General features: G+C 33.1%; 1 protein-coding gene across 2 annotated transcripts in view; it reads left to right on the plus strand.

The window, feature by feature from the left end:
* The window catches only part of EEA1 (early endosome antigen 1), a 112604-nt gene that overhangs the window by 72153 nt on the left and 27036 nt on the right, over positions 1-13415 (plus strand). For both annotated transcript variants that reach the window (XM_045779425.2, XM_045779427.2), the window contains 4 exons: positions 1838-2038; positions 3081-3194; positions 5438-5593; positions 7359-7498. In XM_045779425.2, the coding sequence (XP_045635381.2) occupies positions 1838-2038; positions 3081-3194; positions 5438-5593; positions 7359-7498 (611 nt within the window). The remainder of the gene's footprint in view (positions 1-1837; positions 2039-3080; positions 3195-5437; positions 5594-7358; positions 7499-13415) is intronic.

Genomic DNA, 13415 nt, shown 5'->3' on the forward strand with positions numbered 1-13415 from the left:
TGTACTTGTGCTTCCTGCCATGTTGGAGTAACTGATACTTATTTAGTCCTTTCACCATAAATGACTGTAACAGTAGGGAAAAAAATGTGTAAAACCACTGTTTTCAGATACTGTACAACAAGCAATGCAGTACTTTGATTCCTGAGAGAAGAGAAGCAAGGGAGTAAACCTATTGACCATTCCAGCTTTTGACCCGGAGACATTTCCCAGACTGAGGTGCAGGTTGGGGGAATCCAAGGAAAGCACAGTGGTCTCACTGAACTAAGGAGTGAGATATCGAAGTTCAAAAAGGTTGAGGCACCTGTACTTTGTAGGGCAGAATGTCAAAGAGGAGGGAACAATGGAGAGAAGCAGCCCCAGAAATCTGCATAAGGGATGCACTTGAGCCTTTAGCTGACTGCTAAACTTTGCATTCATGCAGCGGGATTTCGTGAGGCCAAGCAATGAACAATCATTAGGAAGCTGCAAACTGAAAAATGATCAGGGCTGGGAGATGTTCAAATCCAGGAAGAGAATAAAGATGTGGTTGAACACTTTGGGGACATTTAGTAGAAACCCCAGGAATGTCACACCTTAGGATAAAGCTAAACTAGCCCTAGGGTAAAAGCTAGTGTACACCTGACCTAACAAAGCATAAGAACAAGCTTCAATGAGATCCAGCTGAACCACATGTATATTAACTGCCTGCTGGAACAAAATTAAACATTTTTGAAAGAAGACAACAAAATCAAGACTTGTTACCATAAATATAAAAAAATTACTAGACATTCAAAGAAGAAAACATGTATGGCTCTTAAAATATGCTTTTTACTATAAAGGAAAAACTCTAATAATGGAAATAGAAGAGGAAATGATAAAAAAAGAATTAAATAGAACTTCATATATATACTTATATATATCCATATATATCTATATATATAAAGAGAGATATGGATATAATTAAAATTTCATTGGATGGGCTTAATAGATTAGCCAAGTAGAAAGCAGTAGTGAACATTAAGACAAGACAATTGAAACTGTCCAAAATGAACCACAGAGAGAAAAAAAGGCTGGGCTAAAAAAACCCCTCAAAAACCCAAAGAACTCTGCTTTAGTGACCTGTGGGACAGTATCATGTAATCTAGCATACATGTAATTGATGTGACAGAGGGTGGGAGAAAAATATTTATTGAAACAATGGCTGAAAAAAAATTCAATTTGATTAAAAATATGAACCCATAGATTTTAGAAACTCAATGAACTTTAAGCAAGGTACACCGAAGAAACATCAGATGAATTGGATTTCATCTAAATTAAAAATGTTTGCTTTTCAAAAGATGCCGTTACAAAAATAAAAGCCAAGGCACAGACTGGGAGAAAATATTTGCAATACATTTATCTGACAATTCGGATTTAAATACTCAGAATATATAAGGAACTCTTATTAGTTAGATCAGTGTTGTCTGGGACTAGAGATGAGTAGAGGGTGCTGACTGTGAAGGGGCATGAGTAAGCCTTTTGGGGTAATTTAATTGTTCTCCATCTGATTATGGCAGTGGTTAAATGAGTGTATATATTTATCAAATCTCAAACTATGCAATTAAATTGGGTGAATTTTATTTCATGTAAATTATAGCTCAGTCAAGATGGTTTTAAAAATAATGGAATCTGAATTTATTGTTTTCTTGTAGTTTTGAGAGATTGCTTATTTTTGGAAAGATGTGAATAAATTTTCTTAAAAAATATGAGATAATCTATCATAGAGCACTTTAATATTCTTATGGACCTTTAATTTGTTTTTTTAGTTCTTATTATATCATATGTGATCTTCATAATTAGAGTCTTGCTTGTATGATAGGTAACTCAACTAACAGAGAAGCTGAAGAATCAGTCAGAAAGCCATAAACAAGCCCAGGAGAATTTGCATGACCAAGTGCAAGAGCAGAAGGCACATCTTAGAGCTGCACAAGACCGTGTTCTTTCCTTAGAAACCAATGTCAGTGAATTGACTGGTCAATTAAATGAGAGCAAGGAGAAGGTCTCCCAGCTTGACATACAGGTAATATTGAATTATGCAATTTAATGTGAGTTTGAATAAAACACCTATTTTGGGCCATTAAATGTTGTAAATTCTGTTTCTCTCTCCTTGTGTCTCTCTTTCTGTCTCTGCCTACCCCCACTTCCCTCTCCCTCTCTCTGCCTTATTTATTAGTGGAAAAACATTGGGAATAGGAATTAAATAAAGGTTGTATCTAGACAGTTTGTTGAGGTTTCATGTTTGCCTTTTTTTTTTCTTTGTCTCTTCTGGCAGACCGTACCACCAGATTTTTTTGCTTTTCTTTTTTTTCCGGAAATCCTTGTTGTTGTTTTTGAAGTTCAAAGTCATTTGATACTATACCATTAGATTTCTCTGTTACTTTTTGACTTTGATTTTTAGATTTTGCTTCAAAGGTTTGATTTAACAAAATACCTTTACGTATGTAGCATTGCATATTTTTAATGTACATTCTTTCAGAGGCCAATATAGAAGCCTTGTTCAATGAATCAGTGATGGGATGGGAATTAAAACAGATTGTTTTTTCCATTTTCATTGTTGGTTTCTTATCCTATGCTATAGTAGAGAAAGTTATAGAAACATTTCTAAGCCTTGATTTTCTTTATTTTAGGAAAATAATTCTATTGAAAATAAGAAATATAGAATAATATAACAGGGATACTTTTTAACTTGGAGGAAGAGGATACACATTTCTTCCTATTTAAAATACAATTATTTGTTAGATGAGTTATATGATAACCCAATATTTGGATGTCCAGTTTGAGAGAGGGAGAAGTGTTTTGGTGTCATGCAGGGGCATATATATCATCATATATATCATGATAAATTTCATCATTTATCCAAACATTATTAGGAGTCTTTTCTTTTACACATTCCTGTTTGGGGGATAATTGCATACTTATTTTTCAGTGTCTAAATCCTTATGTTTTTTGCCGAAGGACTTAATTTTTAAAATAATTTAGAGACAAAAGCAGTGAGTGTATATTCAAGCAAGAGAAAATCAAGAACTAAATACAAATGAAATGACTGGTCAATTTTGTTACAGATTAAAGCCAAAACTGAATTACTGCTATCGGCAGAAGCAGCAAAAACTGCTCAGAGAGCAGATCTTCAGAATCATTTGGACACAGCCCAAAATGCATTACAAGATAAACAGCAGGTAGGTGAACCTGATGCAATTTCATCCAATAACCTAATGTTTTGTTAGATGAATTAATTGCAAACATGTATAAAAATGATACTCAATTTTATTAATGTCATGGTCAACTTGCTTATTCCCTTTGATTTCTCCCTGAGTTCAGAACCAGTTGAGTGGTAGATGCAGGAAGGAGTCGGACTGATAAAGATAAAAATGTCATTTTTGTTTTTGATAAAGCCCAACTGGTGTGCAGCTGTGGTTGGGCTTCTTAATATTTTATTACTCCTTAGTGTAGACCATGGTGTGGAGCTGAAGTATCTACTCCTAATTGTTGAGTTGTTGCTTCATTCCATCAAGTGCCAGTGATTGGGAACGAGAGACAGACTTTCACACCTGTTTTAGTAGGTTGCAGTCAGTTTTTAGTAGGTATTGTGGGCCATGACCTGGATATACTTACCACTTGGAAGCAGGAAAAGAGCACAAACCGCAGTAAGAGTTACTCTTTTATTTTGGGGGTGAGAATAAGTAGGGTTGTAGGGAATGCAGAAGTACTTTTTTCAATACTTCTGATTGAATAAAAGCTTACTACTTTAGGGCCAAGGTAAAAATGCTGATAGATTTTCTACCTTTTACCAGACAGAAATTTTTAAAATTTACTTTTTATTTGAGAGGTAACACTGGTTGTTGGCCTAATTTTTTTTTAGCAATATAGTAATATATCAAGTTAACAAAATAAAAACTTTGTTTTCTATATTTACCCTAAACCTTAATCGCATTTTCTTCCTTCGATGGAATGTTTGCTCTTAAATTTGGTATGCATCCTTCTAGAGTTGTGTAAGCACTGAACAGATATATGTGTATGCATTTATATATAAATAGACACACAGCACACACACATACTGATATTTTTCTTTTGTGTCCACAGAATCACTGTGTATGTGTGTTCTGCAACTTTTTACTCGCATTTTTGCTAATAAATACATCTGTAAAGTACTTTCTGAGCACGAGATCAGTGCTAGAAACTGTAATGGAAAGAGTATTTATAAGAATAATCACTTAAAAGTTTAAAATTTTTCAGCCAAAAATATCACTAACAAAATTTGAAAGCACATGGTAAAAGAATAAAACATTTTCTGAAATGTGTCTGATGAAGGGTTAATAAATCCTCGGTATTTAAAACACTTAGGAATTAAAAGAACCTACAAAAAAAAGGAAATGGTCAAAATATGTTAACAGATATTCAGGTTCATTAAGAATCAATTGTAAATTAAGACAGTAACAGAATATGCCCTTATTGAGGTCAGATGTGTGTGTTGAACACTGGAAGGTTTGGAGATGGTGTAGAAGAATAAGCCACCTTCATACATTGCTGGTGGTTATGTATGTTAGTTCAACCTTTTAATGGTGGTAGGGAAAGCTGTTTGATAATATATTTCAAGAACTTTAGGAGTTTTCATTCTTTAGCTCATTTTTAGTTCTTTATCCTAAGGGAATAATCATAGCTTTTAGGATGCTGTTTACATTTCTGTTAATAAAATGCAAAAAGTTTAGTAGCAGTCTAAGACTAAAATAGGACATTTGGCTAAAAAATGGTCTGGATCAAATAAAATGGAAATTTATGCAATTATAATGATATTTTAGAAAATAATGTCACAATTTCATGATGCATTGTTATGTTAAAATAAAGGTTATAATGAAACAGTATGTAAAGTGAGATTCTCTCCCTGTTTTAAAAGTATAAATCAAAAGATAGATACATACAGAAAAGACTAAAAGAAAAGTTATCAAAACATTAGTAGTGATTATTTGTGGGTGGTGGATTTACTAGTAATTTGTATTTTGTTCTTTCAGTGCCTCCAGATACTATAAATGAACAAGTTTCATAGATGCAGTCACCATTTTTAAATGTTATTTTTTGAAATGGCATCTTGAACATTGAAAACAATTATAATATAAAAGTGTTCTTTTATTATTAGCCTATTTAATATTCTGTTGTATTGTTTTGGCTCCTAAAATAACTCTTCCTAGAAAAAGTTATTGAGTGGGTATGCATATAAACTTAGTATCTCATGCTGTGTACGGTTTTAGTTCAGGTCCTTTATACTGGTAAATATAATGTCTGATTCCTCATTAGACTTCTTTCTAGTCTTATTCCAATAGTTTATTAAATAAAATTAGAACTTTCAATTTTACTCTGATGAAACATCTGGGCATACAATAAAGTAAACCTTACCAAAGTTTTCTTCAATTGTACTTTTCTATAGGAGTTAAATAAGATCACTACTCAGTTGGATCAGGTTACTACAAAGTTGCAGGATAAGCAAGAACATTGCAGTCAGCTGGAAAGTCATCTTAAAGAATATAAAGAGAAGCACCTCTCTTTAGAACAAAAAACCGAAGAATTAGAAGGTCAAATCAAGGTTTGTATGAAAGATACTGAATTTACCTAAATTTTCTGCTGCTGTAGTAATGGAAACTGATAACGTAGAAGGAACTGAAGATTTTAAATTTGCAAACAAGGGTGAAGTTGTCAGATAAAACTTTAAATTACATGTAATTTTTTAGGCCTTAATTTTGAATTCCATCTTTAATTTTAATTTCTTCATTAATGGATGGCTTTTACAAATAGCAGTTTTAACGTGCATACTGGTTCCTTTGTAATGTGTAACTATTTCAAAGAAACAACCAACCAGGGATCTACTCTGTAATTATAAGGAACTTACCATTTTGTCGTTGTTGTTATGAAGCCTCTTTTGTTCCATCATTCCCTTCTCCTTACTTCCTTTTTCCAATATATATTTCACATATGACAGACTTCTTCCTTTTTTAAACTTTACGTTTATACCCTTTGGATTTTGTGTTTAGTTTAATAATAAGTTTATACTGTGGTAAATTGCTTTTTACTTTAACACAATTGCAAGTGAAAGTGTTGATTTACTAAAGAGATCAAATGACTAGACCTATCAGAAGAGGATTTGACCTGAGTCCTTTGGCCTTTAAATGGAATCTACTATCAATTAAACAGATACTTCTCAAATTACTATTTATATGTAAGCTATACCTTCACAATCAGATGAAACACTTCTGTAGAACTATTGGATGTGTTATGTGTATGTGTATATGTGTAGATCAACACTGATACAACATGGAAGAATGTTGTATGTTTACAGTTCTGTTTATGGGTTTCTTTTTCTTTTCATTATGGCTGGTGATAATAATAGTGACAAATTAGTTTTTGTAATGTTTGAAAAGAACAGAGAGGCCATTTTACTGAAAAATGTCTAATGAGAATTCTCTTTGGGTATCTTTTACAAATAGTTATTTAGAACTAGTAGTGTCTCTTATGATGATCAGGTCTTTAACATTTGGTAATTTTTTTAGGAATATGTGTTTTAGATAGTTATTTGTTACAAAATTTTACAGTTATATCAAATATCCAGTATAAGTGTTGAATAAGAGCCACAGTACCTAGATTGATTTATAAAATATTTAGGGTACAAAATTATTGCAACTATATAAGAAAATGTGCTGCTCGTTGATATTTAAACTTTATACTTAACAGCTTGATTTTGTAAATTTGTAAAAGTGCACACAGCTATATGTATGATATGTATGTGTATGAGACAGAAACTGTACTATGAAGAGCAGCAATCTTTAAACCAAGAATTTAAAGATGCAAAACCAGGAATTTAACTGACTTTATATTTAGGGTCAATAAATGTTAACGAGAAGGATGACATGACAGCTCCATTTTAGTTTTGAATATTTATAATTACAACAGTGTTGTTCACTGAATATAAAGGATCATTTTAAGTGGGCCCACATGTGAACCTGTTACCTCTTTTTTTCATACTTGAGTTAAAACTCTATTCAAGTAATAGATACAATTATTTTAAGTTTTTTTCCTCTTTTTTAGAGTTCATTTTTGAAAGTAGAAACTTAGTGACTGCCTGTCATGTATAAAGCCTGCTGGTGGGTCCTCTGAAAGATTCCAAAATAAATAGTTCCTTTACTCAGTAATGGCTTCAGAATGGAAAATGTGTTTTTTATTATAACATAAATATTTTATGGTTATTATTGTGTGTTATGTCAACACCAATTTGAGTATAAACAAAAACATTATATTTGATATTAGATGGATAATTACAGACATTAAAATGGTTACTGTATTATATTTCTTCATAGAAACTAGAAGCCGATACTCTTGAAGTTAAAGGAAGCAAGGAACAAGCTTTGCAGGATCTACAACTGCAAAGACAGCTGAATACAGATTTAGAGCTTAGAGCCACAGAATTGAGTAAACAACTTGAAATGGAGAAAGAAATGTAAGCTAAACTACATTAAGGGAGAGGATTATAAACTATTAAAGTCTTATGGTTTCAGTTATGCTATTGCAGGGCTTAAAGATTTATTAAGTGTTTATGTTGATTGTATAAACTCTGATGTTAATATGAATGAATGAAAAATAAAGCCATCGTAAATAATATGGTTAAATTTACCTTCACTAGAAAGGACTGAAAATTTGGGTCATCTGGTCTCTTTTCAACAGTAATATGGTACTCATTTCTCTGGGTTAAAGCAATTGTTTTGAGTTGTTCACTAGTTTGAATAAATTAATGTAAAAGTAACAAATAAAGGAGTATTTCTACCTATCACCCAAGAGCAATCAGGCTTCTGCTTTGAGGGACTATACCAAGTAAGGAATGTATACTTTCTTCTGAGAAATGATCTATTTTAGTTTTGTGATGCATCTTGACAGATTGTATTTATAAGCACAAGGGAAACAGAATCAGTGTACCTTTTTAAAAATTATTGAAGTAAAATTTATATACCATTAAATGCACAGGTCTTACATATACAGTTTGAGTTTTAGTAAGTATATACTCTGTGTAATAACATGCACCCCCTTCCCCACAACATTTTTATTACCCATGGAGTTTTCTCGGGTGTCCTTCTAGTCAGTCCCTTGTAGACACCACAGTTCCACCTTCAGTCCCCATAGGTTGATGTTGTGTGTTTTTTAAATGAAATCATATCGTATGTTCTTTTTTATGACTGGCTTTTTTTCACTTAATGTACTATTTTTGAAATTCATCCATATAGTTGAATGAATATTGTTCCACTGAATGAAATATACTACAATTTGTTTATCTAGTCTTTTTTTAGTGGGTATTTTTTGGATCGTTTGCGGTTTTTACCTGTTATGAATAAAGATGCTATCAGTATTCTTAAGTAAGCATTTTTGTGAAAGTTCAGGGTCGTGCTGAGTAGATGTATGTTTAACTGTATGAAAAACTGCCAAACCTTTTCCCAAAATGGCTGTACCATTTTATACTCCTACAGGAATGTTTCAGTTGCTTCATATCCTCGCCAGTATTTGGTGTTGTTGGTCCTTTAATTTTAGCTATTTATTGAATGTGAAACAGTATCTTATTGTGCTTAATTTGCATTTCTTCACTTGTGAAGTGTCAAATTATTTTGCCTGTTAAAATTTTTTTCCCCATTGGATTTTTTTATTATTGATTTGTAGGAGTTCTTTATATATTCAAAGTACTAATCCTTTGCCAGATAGCCAGCTAACTAAGCAGACAGACAAATAGATTATCAAGACTTTTCCTAGCAGCTTTGCTTAACATTTTTTTGGTGGTATCTTTCAGTGAAAAGAAGTTTCAAATTTTGGTTGAATTCAATTTGTCATTTGTTTTTATTTTATGTTTAATGTTTTGTGTCTTTTCTAAGAAACCTCTACCTATCCCCAGGGTTTATGAAGAATTCTCTTATGTTTTCTTCTGAAAGTTTTATAGTTTTAGTTTTTACATTTAAGTCTAGGATCTACTTTAAACTTATTTTTGTGAGAGGTATGAGATAGGGGTCCAGGATCATCTTTTTTCCCATGCATCATTAAGTTATTCTAGTACTGCTTTTTGTTAAAACTTTTTTCTCCCAATGAGTGGCCTTTGGTGCAGTTGTCGAAGTGGCATATACCTAATATATGTGGGTTTACTTGTGGGCTCTATTCTGTTCCTTTGGTCTTTGTGTCTATATGGTATTCTGACACCAGTACCACCTTATGTTGATTTTTGTAGCTTTGTGGTATAGGTCTTGTTATCAGGTTATATCAGCCCTCCAATTTAATTCTTTTTCAAGATTGTCGTAACTCTTTTAAGTTTAATGCTTTTCTGTATAAATTTTAATATTAACTTATCCATTTCTATAAATCAAATTATTGGATTTTGATTAGAATTGCAATGAATCTGTAGTTCAATTTGGGGAGAATGTTTTAAGAATACTGAGTCTTCTATTTCTTATGTTCTATAAATGAGTGAAACCGTAAGGAATAGGAAGATTGGTAGGAGAAGGAAGGGAAGAATGAAGCGGGGGTAAATAGAAGGGGGAATGAACCATGAAAGACTATGGATTCTGGGAAACAAACTGAGGGCTTCAGAGGGGAGGAGAGTGGGGGATTGAGATAGGCAGGTGATGGGTATTAAGGAGGGCACATATTGCATGGAGCACTGGGTGTTATATGCAAATAATGAATCATGGAACACTACATCAAAAACTAAGCATGTATTGTATAGTGACTAACATAACAATAAAAAGTTACTAAAAAAAAGAATACTGAGTCTTCTAATCCATGAATGTAGTATATCTCTGATATTTATGTCTTCTTTAGTCTCTCTGATTAACATTTTGTTGTTTTTAAAATAGGAATCTTAAATATCTTTTGCTAAATTTAATCCTAAATATTTTATGTTTTTCAATTTTATTGTAATTGGAATTGTTTTTTATATTTTCTGATTGTGTAAAATACATAAAAATACAATTGAGTCCTATATATTGACTTACTACCCTCTAGCCTTGTTAAATTCACATTTTTGTTTCGTAGTTTTTAGAATTTTCTAAGTGGACAATCTTGGTATTTGTGAATTACCAACAGTTTTACTTCTTTTTTTCTTCAGTCTGTAGGCCTTTTATGTTCTTTTCTTGATTTACTGTTAGCTGACACCTCCAGTGAACTTTCGAATAAAAAGATAGTGGATATCCCTGAATGTTCCCAGCCTTAGGTTGGAGACATGAAATGTTTCATCATTAATTTTGAGGTTAGCTGTTTTGTTTTGTTTTGTTTTTTTTCCTAGTTTCCTTTATCAGATTGAGGGCATTCCTATCTATACTAGTTTTCTTAAAAATTTTTTTATCAACTTCTTTTTCTGCATCTATTCATATGATCATACGGTTTTTCTCCTTTATTCTGTTAATATGGTGAATTACATTGATTGCTTTTTAAACTAGTAAACCAACCTTGCTTTCCTTGGATAAATCCCACTTGATTATCCTGTATTATTCTTTTGATATATTGCTGTATTTAATACTTTGTTTAGAATTTTCTGTCCGTTCATGGGGACTGTTGGTCTGTGGTGTTCTTTAATATCATTGTCATGGTTTCAGAATCATGGTTATGTTGGTCTTAAAAATAAATTGACAGTTTTCTTTCTTCCTCTCCTTTCTGAAAGAGTTTGTGATGGGTATTATTTATTTCTTAAATGTTTTATTGAATTCACCAATGATCCAGCTGACCAAGTTCTCTCTGGGTTGCTTCTTAATTTAGAGTTCAGTTTATTTAATAGATACAGGGCTATTATTGTTTTCTAATATTTTACTTGAGTCAGTTTTGGTAATTTGTGTCTTTGAAGGAATTTGTCCATTTAATATAAACTTCAAATTTATTGGTATAATGTTCACAAGATCATCATACTTTTAAGGTCTGTAAGTGATGTCTTCTTCTTATTCTTTTTTTTTTTTTTTTTAAAGATTTTATTTATTTATTTGACAGAGATAGAGACAGCCAGCAAGAGAGGGAACACAAGCAGGAGGAGTGGGAGAGGAAGAAGCAGGCTCATAGCGGAAGAGCCCGATGTGGGACTCGATCCCTATACGCCGGGATCACGCCCTGAGCCAAAGGCAGACGCTTAACAGCTGTGCCACCCAGGCGCCCCTCTTCTTCTTATTCTTAATAGTGCTAATTTATGTTTTCTATCTTTTCCTTGATCAATCTAATTTGGGGTTTATCAATTTTATAAAAAACTTTTGATTTTGTCAATTTTCTTTTCCTTTTTCTAGGATTAAAACTTTATTTATTTTTTGTAACTTTATTTTATTTTAAGTAGGCTCTATGCCCAATGTGGGGCTCAAACTCAAAATCCCAAGATCAAGAGTCACATGCTCTCCCGACTGACCCAGCCAGGTGTTCTTGATTTTGTCAATTTTCTATTTCATTTATTTCTCATCTTCTCTTTAGCATTTTCTTCCTTAGACTTTGGGTTTAGTTTGCTTTTCTTTTTATAGCTTTTTAATATGGAAGCTTCCCTGTGCTGTCCACCTTTTGTAGTATCTGTTTCATTTTCATAGTTACTCACCCTCTTTGTATTTTGTCAGGTTTCTGCAGATGGAAGTTACATGTCGTAGTCTAGTAAAATCAGTTTAGTATGACAGTTTTTCAACAGATGGAATAAATTATCTTGAGGAAGATTGTCTTTTCCCATTTGTACTAAGTGCTTAATGGACTTATTTATGACATCTCTGAATATAAGGGCGGATGAGTTTAGAAGATGAGGATCTAAAAAATGAATTGATATATGAAATTTCAAATGTCCTTGGTGACAGAGAGCGTATGTGCCTCCAGACATATCCCATATATTCATAAAACTACTGAGATGGGGCATCTTTCCTTCACTCCTAAGATAGAATTAGTCTCTTGCTCATCTTGTTCTTAAAGTTGATGCTTGCATTGGGTCTTGCCATAAAATCTACAGCAGACACATAACTCACCAGAATTTTGATGGGTAAAAATCAGTTCTACTCCATTTATCTGGATTTTTTCAAAGGAGGGCTTGTGACCAGTCACATTTCAGTAGACTTTGCCTTTAAATGCCCAATAGACCTCTCTGATTGAGTTGACAGACTTGATCTGTGTCAAGGGTATGAAGGTTTTTGACTCTCAGTAGTAAAGATGGAAGCTGGGAAAGGTACCCTTCAGGGAAATGAAATAAAACCTATCGGATTGATGATAATTAAGTTGTTTGACACCTTCATGGTTTTGGCCTTGTTTGGGAGTGATGATGAAAAATTTCTTGTTTTCACATCTAGTGAAGTAAGTCCTGACTGATACTTTGAATTTGAGGATATAGAGGTGCATTGTATACCTTAAATGGCATTCCTTCCCACTGTTAGCACCATAGTTTCCAGTGCATAGGGATTTGGGGAACACATATGATCCCTTATATCACCCACTGAGTAATTTGTCACTTCTGGAACCCAGTCATCAGTCCATGAAGGTCACCTCCAAGTTGGTTCTTCTTCTTCTTCCCAAGGCCCCTGTGGGCCCAAAGATTCTTTCCATTTCTAATCGGCTCAATGTAAATGGGCCCATTTCTATTCTATGTTCTAATCTCATGGTTCAGAACTCATGAAGAGGCTTCTATATCATACTGAGGTAGGGCAACCTTTTAATACTAAAGTCTTTTTTTGCCTATATACTTTATGGAAACTCTTTTAATGTGAAGTCTTACATTTCTGTTGTACCACCTAGGAAAAAAGGGCTGGGTAGACACATCTAGAGTTTGACTAAACCTTATCCCAGGGCTCAGCCCAAAAAACAGGGCAAGGTTACCCCCTTCTCAAGGTGCACCTACATCTGTGCATCCAACTCTCCCTCCAACTCTCATCTTACAATGTACTTTCATTACTGTACAGTTTAATGTACTTTCTAATATCCTTTGTGATTTTTTTCTTTGATACATGGAGTATTTAGAAATATATTGTTTACTTTCCAAATATTTGGAGATTTTCTAGATAGCTGTTACTGACTTCCAGTTTAATTCCATTGTGAACAGAGAGCATACTCTGTAAAATTTAGATTTTTCAAACTGTCTTATTTATTGCCCAGTGTATGGTTTATCTTGGTTGATTTTCCCTGTGCACATATGTATATTCTCTGTTGGTGAAGTGTTCTATAAATATCAAGTAGTCAAGGTGATTGATAGTGTTTTTAAAAAAGGTGGTTTTTTTGTTTGTTTGTTTGAATATAGTTGACACACAATGTTACATTAGTTTCAGGTATACAACATAGTGATTCAAGATCTCTGTACGGGGCACCTGGGTGGCTCAGTCGTTAAGCGTCTGCCTTTGGCTTAGGGCGTGATCCCGGTGTTCTGGGATCAAGCCCCACATCAGGCTCCTCCG

Source organism: Ursus americanus, chromosome 17 (assembly GCF_024610735.1).
Source record: "Ursus americanus isolate L20-20 chromosome 17, mUrsAme1.1.p, whole genome shotgun sequence".
NCBI classification, from domain to species: domain Eukaryota; kingdom Metazoa; phylum Chordata; class Mammalia; order Carnivora; family Ursidae; genus Ursus; species Ursus americanus.